The sequence below is a fragment of the Pleurodeles waltl genome, chromosome 8 (genome assembly GCF_031143425.1).
Source record: "Pleurodeles waltl isolate 20211129_DDA chromosome 8, aPleWal1.hap1.20221129, whole genome shotgun sequence".
NCBI lineage: Eukaryota > Metazoa > Chordata > Amphibia > Caudata > Salamandridae > Pleurodeles > Pleurodeles waltl.
Genome location: NC_090447.1, coordinates 125,130,541 through 125,148,087, shown reverse-complemented (window position 1 = coordinate 125,148,087; position 17,547 = coordinate 125,130,541). Strand labels below are relative to the sequence as shown.

Sequence of the window (17,547 nt, the reverse complement as noted above, 5' to 3'; positions counted from 1 at the left end):
GCAGGTTGCTCCTCGTTCTTCAGGATAGGTGTGAGATGTTTTATAATGGTAGAGTTTGGTGTTGAGAGGTGGCCTTATCTTGGATACGGAGATTTCTCCCATTGAGAAATCTTCTTTACAGTACTTCTTTGGAGCCTACTAACCTGATCTAAGTAGTTACAACTTTGGCAGTACAGACTTGTGGAACTAATAATTTAAATTGGTGAAACCTAGAAGAGCACTCCTTTCTAGGAAGGAACTTAAGTCATTACTGTTTTCTGACTTAAAGATAATCCTAATTGGCATTTACCAGTAGAACTAGTTACGCAGTGGAATTTTTCCTTTCCTCTTCGAACGTACTGGCAAAACAGTATCTGCTAAAATGATTTACAACAGATCAAAGAGAAATCCGACAAAAGTTACCACTATAGAGATGAGAGTACAGAGAAGTGTTGCGAATGGAGTCACAGATGGAAGAACAGTGTGCTGAAATTCCTGGACTAAGCCTCCAGTCATGGATGCCTTTGGAATCTTTCCAGGATGAAGCCACGTTAATTTCAAACCTATAAATGAAATATTACACTAAAAGTTCAAATTAAAATACTTGCAGACCAGTAGTAGAATTACAATGGTATTCAGTGGATGAAATCACAACTCAAAAATTGCATTACCCACCCCCTGAGACATGAAAGACATTGTGATTTACTTCATACACCCATTAACACAGAAATAGAATACTTCCTGAAACCATTACCAAGACGGCTCAAGAGAAAGCGGTATCTGTCCATCCTAGTCTGATTTTCGTTAACGCTGCTTGATGCCACAATGGAGTCATTTGTCATTCAATAACAGGTGACATATTAATGCTGCAGCAATATAGTGGGTGTTGTACCACTTGTGTGTTTAAAAATATATGATATTTACCATATGAGAAACCATATCTCTTTGGTACTATGGCCACAAGCGCAGTTTGGCACACAGGTCTTCCCTGCCTTCTCTAACTGTTGGTGAGATGATAGGCAGACTGTAGCCAACAGGTGAGTGCTTGGTTTTCTTTCATTTCCAATGTACTGACAAATGCAACGGAAAACAAATGTTTAAAGGAAACAAGAGGGATGTGCTGCAAAAACTGAAACACAACCCTAACTTAACGGAGTATCACCGGAGTTTCCTTGGACAACCCAATAAACTGAGCCAAGCTTCCAAGTCTACCTTCCATATTTCCTTAAGTAATTTAGCTGTATTTACTGCTACTCTGGATAATCCCCCAGAACCTCAAGATATTAAACAGCAGAGGTTCCAGTGGAAGCAAAGACAAATAAATGGTTTGTCTCTTTCCAAAGCTGTAAAAACATAGCATAAAGTATTTACAGAAAAAGAATGTCTACGCTTTAGAAAACACTGTCACGTTTATTCAGGTCACTGACAAGTGAGCAGCCGTTTTGATATCCAGATTTGTGCATTTCATTTTTGGTACTTTTCCTAAGGAATGCTTTTCTAGATTGAACTAAATTAATACAAAAGAGGTCAGGTAAATATCCCAAAAACATTATTTTCCAAAAGTATATTTTTTTACTCAACCAATGCTTTCCTCTTATCAGTCGCTATATGTGATGTTGTCTGCAACCTCTGAACAAACGTAAGAGTTGATTTCTATATGCAGTTGTATAGTCAATGTCTCCTATATACCTATGTGTATGTATTTACGACATTGGGAATTATAAGGAATGAGATATGCACATACTAAAGTCATCTTAGAGTTTCAGAACCTTAGGAAGGCACTTAGCCAGAGACCACGTCCCTATATATTCAAGTGGAAGACTTGCAATATCCTGAATAAATACAGTTGGGGGTACATTATCCCTCGTATAAGAGTGATGCCCAAGAATAAATGTATAGCATGAATCCTGTCTTAGACAAATGGGAACCATAAAGAAATTAATTATAAAACATTCTTTGAACATTACCAGTGCATCGTTATGTAGAACATAAGGTTGATAAGACCCAAAATTCCAATGAGAAAGCAGGACGTTCGATAACAATGGAGTGAACTTAATGCTCATCTGCTCTCCTCAGTTGAATAAAATCATAAACTGTTGGCAGAGGCTTGCAATCCTTGACTATTTAGAAAGGCATCACTTTCTTTAACGTATCTATAACAGACATTCAGAGAGCACTATAATCAGTCAACTCGGTCTGTGGCTGAGCTTAACCCCACTCAATACCATGGTGATCTGAAGGTCATGATAGGCTAAATAATATTGGTAATATTAAATAATAGTAAGAGAAAACACTTTTCATTGCAACTTCAAATTATGAAAACAAGATACATTTTTTTAACAAAAAATGCCTCAGAATGCTAGACCGGAAAGGCCAATATTTTGTTTTTTGTACTCCATTCTGTTAGGCTAGCAACCACACCCTGAAATGCCTGCAGACAAGCTGTGGGGCACCAATGATTTGCAATAGAAATGTTACAAGTAGACAACAATAAATTATTGCTTAAACTAATATTCTACAACCAGCTCTGTTTTATGAGTGAAATTTCTTCTCAGGCTTGATAAACATCTGGTTGTAGGGGATCGTTTTTAGATGAGGAGTATATTTAAGAAATTATGCAATGCACCCTGTGTGCAGTCTAATTCAGTATTTTGTTGGGTCTGTTTTAACATTTTGGTTGATGCGTGCATTCAAAGCTAAATCCTGTTTCTTTTATTGCCGCATGCTGTTGATTTCTCTCTATTATTGTTCCTTGAGTGCCAGGCAGTGTTGTTTGAGATCTACTGGACCAACACCAGGTGAAAAGCAAAGTCCCAAAAATTTTAAATGACATTACTTAATTGAGTATACACCTACAACTGTTTCCTGTTAACTCTCTTTGACATCACAGCAAGGCCAATGTGCTTTTTCATGGCATATAGGAACCTTAATATTGTCATAGAAAACATGCACAGATATTCAAAAACGTCCGAGAAAATGCACAATGTGGTATACTACTCTAAGGTGGAAACAATGCAAACAATTTTAAAGATATATTAAAAAGAACCATACCAATAACTGACAATGTCTTGTCCAGAGCATTGTACAAAGCCCAGAAATTAGGAGCCCAGTAAGCATGGCAAAGGCCTCTTTTGAAAGGAAATAACCGAGAAAGCACTTGAGGTAGCTGGCCCTGAAGAAGAAAAACAAATACATTGAATTCTTTCTATTTAAGAAACAAGTGACTTCACAGTACACTGATAAGAGATTTTGCATTGACTAAGTACAATGCACTTAATACTTTTTTCTCCAGATTTTCACCAACTCTGTAAATTATATCTAAAAGCAGGTGTGGGAAAAAGTGCAGTGTTCCACTTTTCATAAAATAAAACTGTTTTTAAACAGTATAGACGAGTTTTAAAATCAACATTCCCTGAATAACCGCAGGACAATGAATTATATCAATAACGATAATTGGTTTCATCCTAACTGGAGATTAAAAATATTTAAGTGGTGTTAATTTTGTAACATTTGTATAATTTAAGTAAAACATGGCACAATTAAATACAAACATATGAAATGAGGAAAGCAGAAATAGTTTGAAGAACTGTCAAGAACAACCCCACCTACAAGTACCTGGTTTCGAGTTTATGATTGGTCAATCTTAGTCGTTATTAAGTAAGCTAAGAAGGAAATCATGATTGCTCTGACTCTGTGATTGTGCACATTAAGAAGTGCAAGAACAAAAACACTTTTCATTGGCTGTGGGAGAATCAGTTGATGAGGTTCGTCTCTCTAGGGAATTGGTACAATTAACCAAGGGAGGTGGCATCCTTCAACAGAAAGTATGCATCTACTTGATTGTCAAGCTGACTTTCAAACCAAAGGGATTCTAGTGGGAAATGTGTAGTGACCATCGGCCTTAATGACATGAATCAATATACTGTCAACAAGGTATCCCATCCCCCTACAGAGATTGGCTTTTACTGATAGACTGAAAACAGAAAGGGGTGCAGGAAGTTTTTAATAGGACACTTTAAAGATGTCCTATAACTGTGTCTCAACACAGCAATAAAGGACTGATATTCTTAAGCCCCTAGAACACCTGCTTGAGGGACCTTGAGTAGAAAGGACGTAGCTAGAGCCAAATTGCCCGCATAGCAATACTGTTTTACTCCATCCCCACTGATGATATGTTTGTTCTTTACTCTTTACAGATTTTTCGAAAGTACACTATTTATTCCAGAGTGTCTTGACTATGCCTGCAGCCAGTGACACACTTGTGGAAAAATGCAAGATGAGTTTAATGGGTTCTTGCTTTGAAAGGAAGAGGTGCACTTACTCCGGTAGGAAAAAGTTGGATTATTTCAAATTAGCTTCAAAAACTGTATGTTCAGGATAATCAGTTCCCAGCTTTAGATGATGTCTAGCAGGCTGTACATAACATTATATAATGCACTCCTAGTGAAAAGGTTAGAGCTGGAAGTAATTAGTTAAATGCTAGCTATCTACAGGTGCCTTTCCTGTCTTCTCTGTGGGATCCAATTTCTCCATAAAGAGTTCCTAAACCACTCTTTTTCATTAGCAATCCTGATGGCTTGCATGAATTACAACTTAATTAAGATAAACAAATCCAAGAGTAGACTGAAAATGAGTAAACCAAACATATGAAGAAAGGGACACAGACTGCATGGAAAAAATCAAGGCCGCATCGGCATTCCTCTATCTCTATTACAAAAACCAAACTCATTGGAAAAAAAAAAAGTGGTGCAGTAAAAAAAGTTACAAAAGTTTGATGCAAAGCAAAGCTCAGTGAAAGAAAAAAGTAGTGAAAGTAAGGAGAATTAATGGGACATTATGAGATAACAGTTTAGAGCTTAGGTCATTTATGTAATTATAATTTACATATGAAAGAGGTACTACAGAACAGTAAAGGCCAGTTATTCGATTACCCCTCCTGATAGTGGCAAAGTACAAATTACAATGAATAAAACACAACTGTCAAGTGACTCAATGTTATATTTAAACTTAACCTAAAGTCCTACTTTTTAACAACTGCTACTGGCATGCATGCGCTTTTCTAAACACACTAACTACAAACTATGTCTCACAATGCACAGTGATATGTAAAACCAAGATTGAGATGTCACAGAACAAAGTTAAAGATGTCCAAAACGTAAGTAATTTGCTGTAGAGTAATTACCAAAATGCATCTCACACTTGGGTAAAAACTCAACATGAAAATTTTATTTTGAGTTGATTTCTGATTGCTCGCAATCAAAACACTGGCGCTCATGTTCATACTTGTAGTTTGGTGCTCCAAAATTACTCGAACAGTCCACTTCTACCTGAAATGTTTGTTGCAAGCACATTTCAAAGGAACTACTGCTCCCATACAAAACACTTCGATTCCCCTTCAGATTTGTAGTTTTGCACTCAAAAATTACCCAAATGGTCCACACAAGTAAAACAATCTACCTGAAATAGCACTTGTGTTAAAAAATGACCTAAATGGTACATCTTGTGTTAAAACGTCTCCCTGAAATTACATAATGTGGCCATATCTTGGTCATTTTGCGTAAATTTTGCTATGCAAAATTACACCAATTATACTGGTATAATTAAAATTCCACCCAGATTTAGACAAAGGTCCACACGCCAGCTATGCAGAGCAGCAGGGAGAAGCAGTGCAGAATTTAGCTGCTTGATTGAAGCAAAAGGACAAAAAATGTCTAAGAAATTATTCAGGGACCTTTCTCCTGAAAGCAATTGAAAATCCAAGCCCCATGTTAGAGATCTAAAATCCAGTTCCCCAGAACATGCTAACCACTTATTGAAAATGGTAACACACGTTATTCAGTGATCAGTTGCCTCACGAGGTCAATGTGCACTTTGCACATACATGTTTTGTTATGCACCATGCAAATAAAAGTTATATGACTCTTTATACAAAAATACTCAAAAAACACAAAAGACTGGAAATAGTCCTTTCTACTCGGATCTTTCCTAAATGTTCTGTATTTCTGAAAATGCACTCTTGGGCCCTAATTATGAGTTTGTCCGCCCACCAAACTCCTGCAGTCGGGTTACCGCCTATGCAGCAGCCCTCTCACAGTCCCTATTAAGAGTTTCTCGCTGGGCCAGCGGGCGGAAACACAGTTTCCGCCCGCTGGGCCAGCAGGAAACATACAATAACATTGACGCAGGCAGCAATGTTGCGGTGCGTGGGTGCAGCAGCACCCATCGCGCTTTTCACTGTCTGCTTGCGCAACAGGACTGGCCATGGAAGCCCCTGCACTGCCCATGCCAAGTGCATGGTCAATGCAAGGGCCCCCATGGGGCCTCCTATACCCAGTCTCCGCCAGCATTTACATGGGGGTGCAACCGCCATGTAAGCGGTGGGAGAGAGAGGGGTTGTAATCCCCAGGGCAGCGCTGCTTGCAGCACTGCCCTGGTGGATTGAGACCGCTGGCAAATCCAGGCCATCGACCAGCAGAAACGTGGCGTTGCCGGCAGTCCGACCGTAGTGCGTTTGTCACGGTCGTAATGTGGAGGTCGAACCACCACATTGGCAACAGTCCAACCACCACCGCAACCCTGGTGGTATCAAGTCCGCCAGGGTCATAATCAGGGCCTTGGTCTCTGTAAAAATAGATTACAACCAGTAATTTTACTTACACTATTCTGAACCTTGATAAAATAAGCAGTCAGGTTCCCAGTATTGAACAAAGTGAGAGCAGGTATTTACTTACCATGGCTATGAAGGGTCCCAATGAAACAGCAAATACACCACAGACAATCATCCCAAGAGAAATCAATCGTAGCAAGCTGAAACTGCTCCACTTGATGGATCCATCTACAGAAAAAGCGTGTGCTTATTAGCATTAGTAGGAGAGTCAAGCATGGAGAAGGCAGACTGTTGGGTTTTCACAACATATTTCACCATCTCCTAGAACAGATTTTCCTTCCCTGTCAGGCATATCATTTGACTGTAGGATCAACATCCTGACCAGCAATTACCCAGAAGCCCTTTGCTAATTCCTTACCAACATGCTCATTTCATCATCATACGACAAATAAATTCCATTTGACTGTCAGTACTGACCTTTACCAGTACTTCTTCCCTATTTCTTATCTGATTTCGCACCTTCACTTGTATTCAATTACAAAGTTATACCATCAGTTCACCAAAGTTTCAGGAAAGCATTTTAGGTGTGTATAATTTAGCATTAGGGTTTAAAATAAAGCATTATTTGTAAAGAATTTGTATGTTTATCCCTTTTATTAATACAGGGTTTGATTTAGCATTACATCAACAAATAAGAGGCCATGATGATACTTAAGAATAATTGAAAGATTACTGAATTACAATTAATTATGTGCTAGAGATACTATTAGAAAACCATTATTAGATTAATCATATTTGATTTAAAATTATACTTAAAGTTAGAAAAATAGTTCTAAATAACGGACTAGAATTAAATTACAAAAATGTATTTAAGAAATTATTAGGTTATACTTACCTTTACGGTTAAAAAGTGTATCATTTATAATTTATTTTATAGGCAGCATACTAATTTTGACATAATATAAATTAATTTCAATTACTTAAACAGAATTAATTGTAGGATGATGGTTAGCTTTAGGATTTCAATAATGCTACCCATATTTAATATTGTAAACAGATTAAACATAACAGGTTTAGGGTTGGTAGTCCATTTATAATAATAAATACAAATAATAAGTCATTTAATTTATGTGGTTAGTGTACGCCAACATATTAAATTTTTAGTTTAATGTAAGTTTAGGGTGATAGTATTATAAAATGTAATCTAATAAAATGAAATAAAAATAAAATGAAAGAAACTGTCATAATTACCATAAAGTATAGGATGGATAACAAAATGAAGGTAAAATGAACTAAAGGGAGAGAAATGAAGGCAGGAAGACGTAAAGGGAACGAAGGGTAAAAAGGTGTATATTTCTTGGCAGCCCCCTAGCTCAAGCTACTTAAACTGAATTTTTTAGTTGCGCTGTTTTGCATTGCTAGGAGGAAGGATCAGTATATGTTGTTAAATACATGTTAAAGTACAATCATACTACTTGCCTGAATTATTTGCAGTGAAGCAGAAGTATCTCAGCAGATAAATTCCATATGCTGGGGCAACATAGAGGTAAATATGCTTGAAGTTTAGAAGTACAGCAAAAAGTAAGGCCCCTTCCAAATGTCTCTTCTGCCACAGATCAAAGACAAAAATGTGTTATTCTTGAAAACTAACAATGAAAACTGTGAAAAAGCAGATGGTGCAGCTATATGAAATAGAGAAAATCATGAGAAGAGGGAAGACTGGGACAGGGGCCAAAGCAATGACCTACTACAACCTCAACCAGCATGGACGAGCATATTTGAGTATTCACTAAGGAACAGCATATAGTAAAAAAAAAAAAATAGTGCCAGGCAAAGAAGTAAACAAACGTTGGTTTCAGTTCTGAAACCAGCCTTTGTCCACCCTTCAATTCCCCATTGCAGCACTCTGGGGATAGAGTTGTTTGTTGACTACAATGATGTTTATAGAGCAGTAGCAGTTTTGGGGCTTCTAGTTTACAATGAATAATTGTTTTTAAAACGTCCTAGTTAGAGTTCAGGAACAATTGAAGCCACGTTCTCTTGCTTATGGACTAATATTCAGTGACACATGATTTTCATAGCCTTTGTAGACACAAGCCATAGATGTCACTGTGGGAAAGTGCCCCTTTAGGACATGGTCACCCCCACGTTTTGCAACTGGTCCTGAGGTTTTTTGACTGAGGTGCAGAGGGCTTCTGTTAAACAAGTCCACAGTGCCAGTGCTCTTTCCCTAGACCGAGATAAAAGGTGAACAATGGGCACACTCTCTAGTGCCTCTGTAAGTCTCTAATAAATGGCACCCCCAGTACTAGGGCATGAGTACTAAAGAGGGTCCGTAAGGGCTGCAGCATGTATTGTGCTACCTTAAGGGACCCCCCTAAAAATTGCACACAGCCTGCCATTGTAGACTGTGTCATGGTGCAAACCATGAGTGAAAACACAACATGGCACACTGATTGTGTGCCATGCCCCCAAATCACTGCATCCAAGTATATGTAAGATACCTCTAAAACAGGCTTTAGAGCCCCAAGGCAGGGTGCATTATATTTGATGTAAGGACATATCTTCATGAGAAAATGTGCCCCATGTGATGTCTAGTTTGAATACTGGAAGTTGCAAGTGAACGGGGAAGCCATCTTAAGGTATGTACTTGACACTCGTCAGTACCAGCTACCCAGCTACATCATGGCTTCACTGAAACCTATAGTGTTTGGTATCAAATGCCTCAACTTTATGAATTCAGACCGATGCCAGTCTTGGATTTATTATGACATGCACCCAGAGGGCACATTGGAAGTGCACCCTGAAACCTACCAGACCCTTAGAGTGCTGACTGACTGGTATCAACCAGACTGCCACCACAGATATGGTTTTGATCCCCTGATGGTGAGAGCCCATGCTCTCAGAGGGCAGAGACACTGACTCCTGCTCCAGAGGAAGGTGTTATCACCTCTTCCAGCAGGATGGCTAGTGAATCTCCATATCTGTACCAAGGCCAGGGACTTCAAAGTCCCTGCTGCCTTTAATATGCAGCTCTGGCTCCCCACAGACCTGGGAGTTGCCACCGGAGGCCTGTAGGAAAGTGCCCCTTTTTACCATGGTTATCACCACTTTTTGCCTGGTATGTGATGCAATTTTGACTGAAAGTGCACTGGGTTCCAGCTATCCAGGTCCCCAGTGCCAGATATCTCTCTCTCTAAAAACTGTAAAATTGTTCCCTGATTGGCAATACCGTTGGCACCCCTGTATGTCCCTAGTAAATGGTACCCAAGGTGTCTCTATGTCCCCCAAGCCTCATGAGACTTAAGTCCACTTGTTGGTTCAGTCAGACTGAACCCCCCCCCCCCCAATCCACGCCTGCAGCCTCTTTCTGCAGGGCCCTTCTACAGCGACCACCACCGGTCTCAGACACCTCTGCACCAGACAACCCCAGACTGAGAAGAAAAAGGACCACAGGTGACCCTTCGCATCGCAATAACTGAACCCCCTTGTTCGTTCACCAGCCCCTACCTGCAACATCTTTCTGCCCAGACCGGTCCCCATTGACTTCAACAGGGAACCCGGCTCTGAACTGCACCACTGCACTCAGCCGCCCCAGTGCCGCCCGATGTGTCCTGTGGGTGTGGCCTAGGACCCTGCCCTATACTCACCTTAATTCTGGAAGATTGGTTCTGTAAGTTGCTGTGGAGTACCTGTTTGCCATATATGTTTTCTTTCCCATAGGGTAACATTGCAGCTTCAGAAAACTGCACTGTCAACTTTTCAGAACTGTAAAGATTTCTCCTGCAAAACGTACTTACCTGATCGTATTAATTCTGGTGCCTAAACAAATATAAAGATACCTGTTATTTTATAAACTGGTGTGGATCTCCTTTTCGAGTCTTGTGTCTATTTACAGACTCTGTGCCAATGGTAAATGTCTAACCCGCCTCTCTGCTAAGCCTAAGGCTCCTTGACTGCACTACCCTCTAAGAGAGCACCTTGGCATTAGTAGAGCAAGCCCCTGTCCACTAGTATGGGAAACCCTGGAAGCTTTGCACAGTATTCCTAATTTTGGTAAATTATATAAAGAGCCAGCTTCTTACAAGGCCCGTTTGGCACCAGGACAAGTGGGAAATTAGCTATGCAAGTAGGCATGTTGCAATATCAGGCTAATCATACCCCTAAAGGGTGCGGGGATAGCCTGATGTGCTCCACAAAAGGAGAGTTCCATCATCTTATTTTTGGTGAAACTAGGAATTCTGGGGTAGGGTACACCCACTCCCCACAAGAAGTGATCATATAGGGGGAGTAGTCACCCCAAGAATAAGCAGCCCATTGGCTACTACTCTATACTCATCTAAACGCCCCCAATTGAGTATTTAGGTGGCCCCTCAACATCAGAATATTCATCCAGATTCAAGTGACTGAAGAAAGAAGAGGACAAAGAAGAGTCAAAGAAGCGAGAACTGTGACTGCTGGTGGACTTTGGCACAAAATCTGCCTGCCTACCTGCTCTTGTGCTAATAATCGCAACAACCCAACCCTTCCTGAAGCTGTGCATCATCGAAAAGCCGAGAGCTTCCAGCACTTTGCCAAGCCGTCACCTTCACCCTTAAAGTGGAGGAGCCACATGTCTTCAGGCACCAACCGCAACGTCTGGCTCACCGTTCGGCTGACCACCCGCTCTGCCGATGCAGCAGTCACCGAGGAGGAGGCTGCAGTGCTCATGGAGGTCAGATCCGTTTCCCCACCAAGTGAGAAGACGTCAGGGCCCACCAGAGCCGTCCTGCACCGATACCAGGGGTATCAGACCCCTTGCAGCAGCCAAAACATGTTTGGGTCCAATCCAGATTCCGGCTCCTCAACCGATGACCAGCCGTTGACAGGCGTGAGCATCGTCAAGGCCAGCACCGAGAGTGGCCCAGCTGTCTTGGTTTGTCACCTTCTGGCAGGTCCAAAAAGAGTACCGAGAGCACCCGACAACCAAAACCCACTGCACCTGAGCTGCCCGGAGCAGGGGAGCACTATCAAGCCCACGATAGCCAACAGTGCTGCCCTGCTCCCAGGACCCCCACTGACTGAGCCCCCTGTTGGTAGCTCCCATACTTGTCCCCAAGTCCCCCTCTGCAGCCTGTTTCTAGGCGCCTCCCCCTTCACCAACCGTGCATTATGCAAGGCATCCGAACTATCCAGCACCTCTGCACCCAGATTCCCCAGGGCAGTTAAAACTGAACTGCTGGTGTTTCTGATGTCCTTGCCACCCTAACACTCTACAACCTAAAGGGGACCCCAGCAATCTGACTGCCAAGACCCTGTTGTAGTAAACATATTTCACCTGAAGAAAGTCTTTATCACAGAAATATTTGAGTGACACTGTTACCTACCTGCAAAAATTGATATGTTGCAACAGGACTTACCTTCTTTTGACGTTTTATTTGGTATTGAAACATTCTATAAAAGTATGTGTATTTTTCTAAGTACTGGTCTCGAGTTTCTTCTTGAGTGTGTGTCACATTTATTGACACTCTACGTTCAACAAATGCTTAGCACTATCCTCTAATAAGCCTAAACTGCTCACCCACACTACCACAAAAGAGACTTTTGGGATTATTATTTTAAGCCCAGTAAACCAATAAAGGTCGCCTGGACTGCCTGCATAGTGTCCCCTTACATTTGGTTCACTACATAGACAGCCAGCTTTCTACAGTCACACAAGTAATACTTAAAGACTATGATGCTTATTTTGCTCAGTAGGCAGAGCAACTGAAAATGTATGTGAGTGCACAATTATCTTTACCCATGAATGCTTTATTAAGTGAGCTGACCAGTAGTTCCTATTCCTATTCACATACCCATTAATATATCACAAAGTTACGTGGAGGTGTTAAGAGGAGTATTTGTGTTTTTCGCAAAGGTGCCCCCTACTTATTGCTGCAGTAGCCTCACAGCTTGTCTAAACATGTTTCAATTTTTGCATGAAAACGTTACTAAAGTACAGAATGGAACAGCCATTATCCAATCAAACTTGCAGAGATGGTCAATAAATGTTAGCAGCACTGACCGCCCTACAAGGGCTCGTATGCCATAGAGCTATAATGAGATCATTATTTTTTTATTTTTTTAACTTACAAAGCAAACTACCAATAAGGTATTTTTTTTTATAATTCCGCATGCTAAAAGAATATGTTGCATAACCTTCTCTCCACTCAGTTACTGCAACATTGTTCCTTCTTAGGAGGAGGTCGGGAGGAGAATTGAACACTAAGTAGACTTATTGATGGGGGTGACCTTTGACGAATGTGTGACTACAAGGCTCCTCCTCTCTCCCCTCCTCCATGAAGTACAGGCATCCCATAGTTGGGGACCTCCTTCTAAGAAGGAACAATTTACTGATTGAAGCAACCACAAATTTGAGATCTGGTAGTGTATGCGTGTGCACAGGAAGTGTGCACATGTACAGTGATTAGGGAAACAGATAGGGTGACTTTGGGTCTATTTGGTCCTGAAAAATACCGCGGACCTCCTTGTGGGCCAAGTAAGGGCTGACACATGTTGACCTGAGTTGCACAGGAGTATCACAATTGAACCTAATCTGCATCATTATAAATTATAATCTTCCATCCCCCGCCTCTCAATAAAATTAGTTTGCTGTTTTGGTAGGTGGTAGGGATTTTATTCTAGGATACCTCCCCCTTTCCCTGACTCTCCCTAGAACCTTCTCTCAGTCTGTTGACGAGGGGCCCGCCCGCCATTAGAATATGCTTTGATGTGCGCGGGATGGCCGATGATGAAGCATGGCACGTAGAGGCCAACCTATTCTTTTTTAGCAAATGCCCATTGTGTCCCAACGGTGGTGTGCCAGGATATATGGTCCACCCGTATTACAGGAATCTCTCATACGGCATAGTGGCTTAACCAATAATTAGGGCTTGCGTTACAAGGGCATGTTTGTTCTTTTGTGTTTGTATACTTTAACACCAAGAGGTTGAAATTACCTCTACATACAGTACATATTTTGTTCGAATGCACTGAATTCATATTAAGATTTAATATGGCTTTGTACGATGAAACTGATATTTGTGGATATTTCTCGAGTGCCACACAAGTGAAAAGAAAAGGCATTCTTATTCATTTGTTTTAAGCAAATAGAAGTCTACACTCTAGATCTCCAAGTCATGCACCACAGGTGACCTACGACAGGTCACCAAATGGTAAAAGCTTTTATTTATTAGAGCACATTACAGAACCCATTTGATTAAATGAATGTGAAAGAGTGCTAATACCCAATACCTCCTGCTGTCTTTTGTTAATCTAGCTAATTTGATAGTGATGGACATTTCGTCACAACAGTCAAGTACTTTAAAAGTAAAGGAAATATAGTAATATGTACCAAATACACTTAATGTATACCTGAAACATTCTTGCAATTGAAAGAAGCATCAAGCCAAATAAAAATCCATTGTACTGAAAGTGAATATCTTTGATTCGGATAAGGAAATCTCCATGAAAAAAACGTTTTAGTAATTGGTACTCAAGGCACACACAGACAAAACACAGACTACAAATTACATATGGGTTAAAGTACTGAGAAACCGACACATAAGCAGAAGAGAGGAGGGAACGTTTTAGACTGGTAGGGCGAGAAAACTTGAGGGCGAAGGATGTAATATTTTGGAAAAAGGTGGTTATGTTGGAGTCTGTGCAAGGACAAGTTGGTGCTTGAAGGGACAGGTCTTCATTTCTCCATCCAAATGGATGATACGGGGAACGTCTTCCGGTTCTGGGTTGGGAAAGTATTCCAGATCCTGGTTGCAAAGGGGAAAGGCACTTCCAATGGCCTCCATAGGTCCTGGGCTTTCATCAGAACTGGTTTCCTACTGTGCCATCTGTGTTATTAGAAAGCAATCCGATTTGGTATTTGAAAGGGCGCACTAAATACAGGCCTTCCAAATACGAATCGGTATTTGGTTGCAAACCCAAATTGTCTAATGTGTGAATGAATTGCAATTTGGAATTCCTACACAGTATAAAGCCTTTTTGTGGTTTCAAGTGACCAGATTCTGCAAACTGGGCCGTTTGCAAATGCAAAAAGGTTTCAATACACCTGGCCCCAAGTTCCCAAGGACCAAACTAACCCAGAGTAACAGCCAGATTGGGAACTGTGAAATTCAGACACCAATGGAACATCACTGATCCGTGCACAAGGACTGAATTCACTGTATGAGATTTTTATCATCAGTGTGAAGCTAACCGTGTTTTAATATAAATATCCCTTGTCAAATGAAAGGATACGATCCACTATCAATAAGCCAAAGTTCCACAGCAGCAGGGCAGCGAGGACAAAGGTGGGTCTCTCCAGAATCTCTCTCCTCTCTTTCTTGCTGCCAACACACTTGCAACACCTGCATCAAAACAAAAAGGAAGTTAGAAAGGTGAACAAGCCTCCACAACTTCAGGACAAGAAACTATGTTGAGTTTACCTGCCACTTACTCACACACCACTGACTTTCAGGCACTGGCCATTCAGAATTCTCATTAGAAATAAGCATTGACAAAGACAATAGGTCTGGCTGGGCTACCAGCATTTATGCTTTGTCAAGGGTTGTTTGGTTTTGTCATGGTTTTTGCGAAGCTCTGTTTTTGGAGGAGCTGTTGGGCACTCAACAATATAAAAAGTATTTGAAAAAGCATAAATATTTTCTTGATCTCAAAAAAACACATATTCCTGTAGCAGTCCCTGGAGCTGAAGGAATCTACTCTGTATGCGGATGAGCTCCATGGGAGAGGGCAAAATGCCATCACTCATTGTGAGCTTGTCAATGGCTGAAGTGGGCTGACCATTGCCCTATGCTTTAAGCTGTGGTGAGTGGAAGAAAAACATGAATAACAACAACAAACCTCTGGATGCAGAAGGGTAGCAGAAGGCCCCTATAAGTAAGTTATATATATAATTTTAGTAAAGTCAAAAGTGCTTGTCTAACACTACACCTAAAAAGGAAACAACCAATTCAACAGCTCTTAAAAGACCTTGGCAAAACATTGCTTGTTTAAACCCTGTTTTAAGATTGATTTAAAGTTAGAAAGGGAGACTTTTTATAGGCATGCACTGGTACAGCCAATAGGTGTCTGCTTTAAAAGTCCAAGTTTGTCAATGCGTGTTAGCACCGGCAGGTGAATGCATGCAGCAAGACGCATACGGATGCATGGACAGCAATCTTGGAATGGGTTTTCTTTGGCTGCAAATATGCACAAGGCATTAGAAATGCACAAGTGTGTGTCAGGACGTGCAAACATATATGCAGTAGGACTGATGACACATGGGGAGTAGATACAACAGTGATTAACTTGGGTGGGTGAGTATATTGGGATAGCAAGATATGGGTCATTTCTTCACTCAGCTTTCAATCACCAACGGTTTATGATTAACTCATAAGGTAAAAATATACATATTAAGAAGACAAAAAGGAAACAGGTCAATGAATTAGAAACAAAGGATAGTCCTATAGAACTGCATGTAATATTACAAATCATGAAAGCCAAATAATGCCTTGGTCTATCATTTAGGAACATTCAGAAGCGATAGCTTGGTGCTCCGAAGTGTGACTGGTAACTGGCATATTAAAAAGATCTATAAAGGAATGGATGCTTCAGGATTTGCAGAAGGTAACAGGTAGAGTCCTGTTTCCACAGGAAAGCAACAGTAAACAGCAATATCTTGATATTTCTCAGTGTTACTTTTCAGAGTCCTCATCACGACGGATGCTACAACAATGTGCGGAGGGGGAGGTGAGCAACTCTGTAGAGTAAACAAAATAGAACAGGGACCATGATACGATATGAAATGAGCAAAAAAAACTTGGTGTGAGAATTAAAAGGCAGAAGGCTTCTGGAGTAGGGAATATGTTAATAAAACATTGGCAAAGTCAGTAGATCTCGCTTATGAAAATTTGGTTTTGTCAACGTCTTTTAGATATGATGCACAGTAGCAAAGCTGCTGTGCAGTATGGCTGAACTTTAGAAAAACAGTAAGTGCAATGGCGCTGGCCACGCCATTCCTTTTATTTTTTCTGTGGGAAATGAGAGTGCTCAAGCAACAATGCGGGTGGTAGGAAGCAAGCAGCAATGGAGGACAATGGGAATGTGAAGGCACTGGCATGGGGCAAACAACACTGGGGAGAGGGACGGGAGGTTGGGGGAGAACAAGCAAGATCATGGAAAGGGGCAGGCGAGGGAGGGGACGAGCGGAAAGTGAAATAAAACACTACCACGCAGCCAACAATGGCAGTGTCATAGCGCTTTAGTTTCTAGCGGGAAGAGAGGGCGGGAGGGGACAAGCAACACAGAAGGGAGCGAGCAATGTGGTGGGAGGGAGCAAGCAACATCAAAGAGAGAGATGGGAGGGTGGAAAGGGGCAAGCAACAACACATGGTACACATGGGAGGGTGGTAGGGGAAAAACAACATTGCAGAGTGGGATGGGAAGAGGCAAGCAACATCACAGAGAGGGGTGAGAAAAGACAAGCAAAATCACAGAGCAGTGTGGGAAGAGGCAAACAACATCACAGAGAGGTACAGAAGGGGAAAAGCGATTTCACAGAGAAGGATGGGAGGGGGCAAGCAACATCACAGGGAGGGACAGAAGGGTGGGACGACAACCAAACCATTGATAGAAAGGGTGGGGGGGCAAGCAACATCACAGAAAGGGAGGGCGGAAAGGGAGCAGCAAACATCATGGAGAGGGAGGGTGTGTGGCAGGGCAACTAATGTCATAGATGAGGCAAGCAACAACAGAGACAGCAGGTATAGGCAAACAACCACATGGAGGAGGACAAAAACACATGGGTAAGAGAAAGAGCAACACAAAGGTAGGGGTAGAAGCACATGAGTGAGGCAGCCTGCAAACACATGCACCCTTATAGGGTGCTTCAAGTCAAAGAAAAAGTAGCTCTGAAAGTGCGTGCAGTGGAAGGATACAAGTAC

At 41.3% G+C, this 17,547-nt stretch overlaps 1 protein-coding gene across 2 annotated transcripts in view; it reads right to left on the bottom strand.

Moving 5' to 3' along the window:
• The window catches only part of ALG8 (ALG8 alpha-1,3-glucosyltransferase), a 92,969-nt gene that overhangs the window by 32,067 nt on the left and 43,355 nt on the right, over positions 1 to 17,547 (bottom strand). For both annotated transcript variants that reach the window (XM_069203927.1, XM_069203928.1), the window contains exons 4-9: positions 14,861 to 14,970; positions 13,979 to 14,046; positions 8,066 to 8,192; positions 6,711 to 6,814; positions 3,031 to 3,151; positions 403 to 542 (exon numbers count right to left, since the gene is read on the bottom strand). In XM_069203927.1, coding sequence (XP_069060028.1) covers positions 403 to 542; positions 3,031 to 3,151; positions 6,711 to 6,814; positions 8,066 to 8,192; positions 13,979 to 14,046; positions 14,861 to 14,970 — 670 coding nt within the window. The remainder of the gene's footprint in view (positions 1 to 402; positions 543 to 3,030; positions 3,152 to 6,710; positions 6,815 to 8,065; positions 8,193 to 13,978; positions 14,047 to 14,860; positions 14,971 to 17,547) is intronic.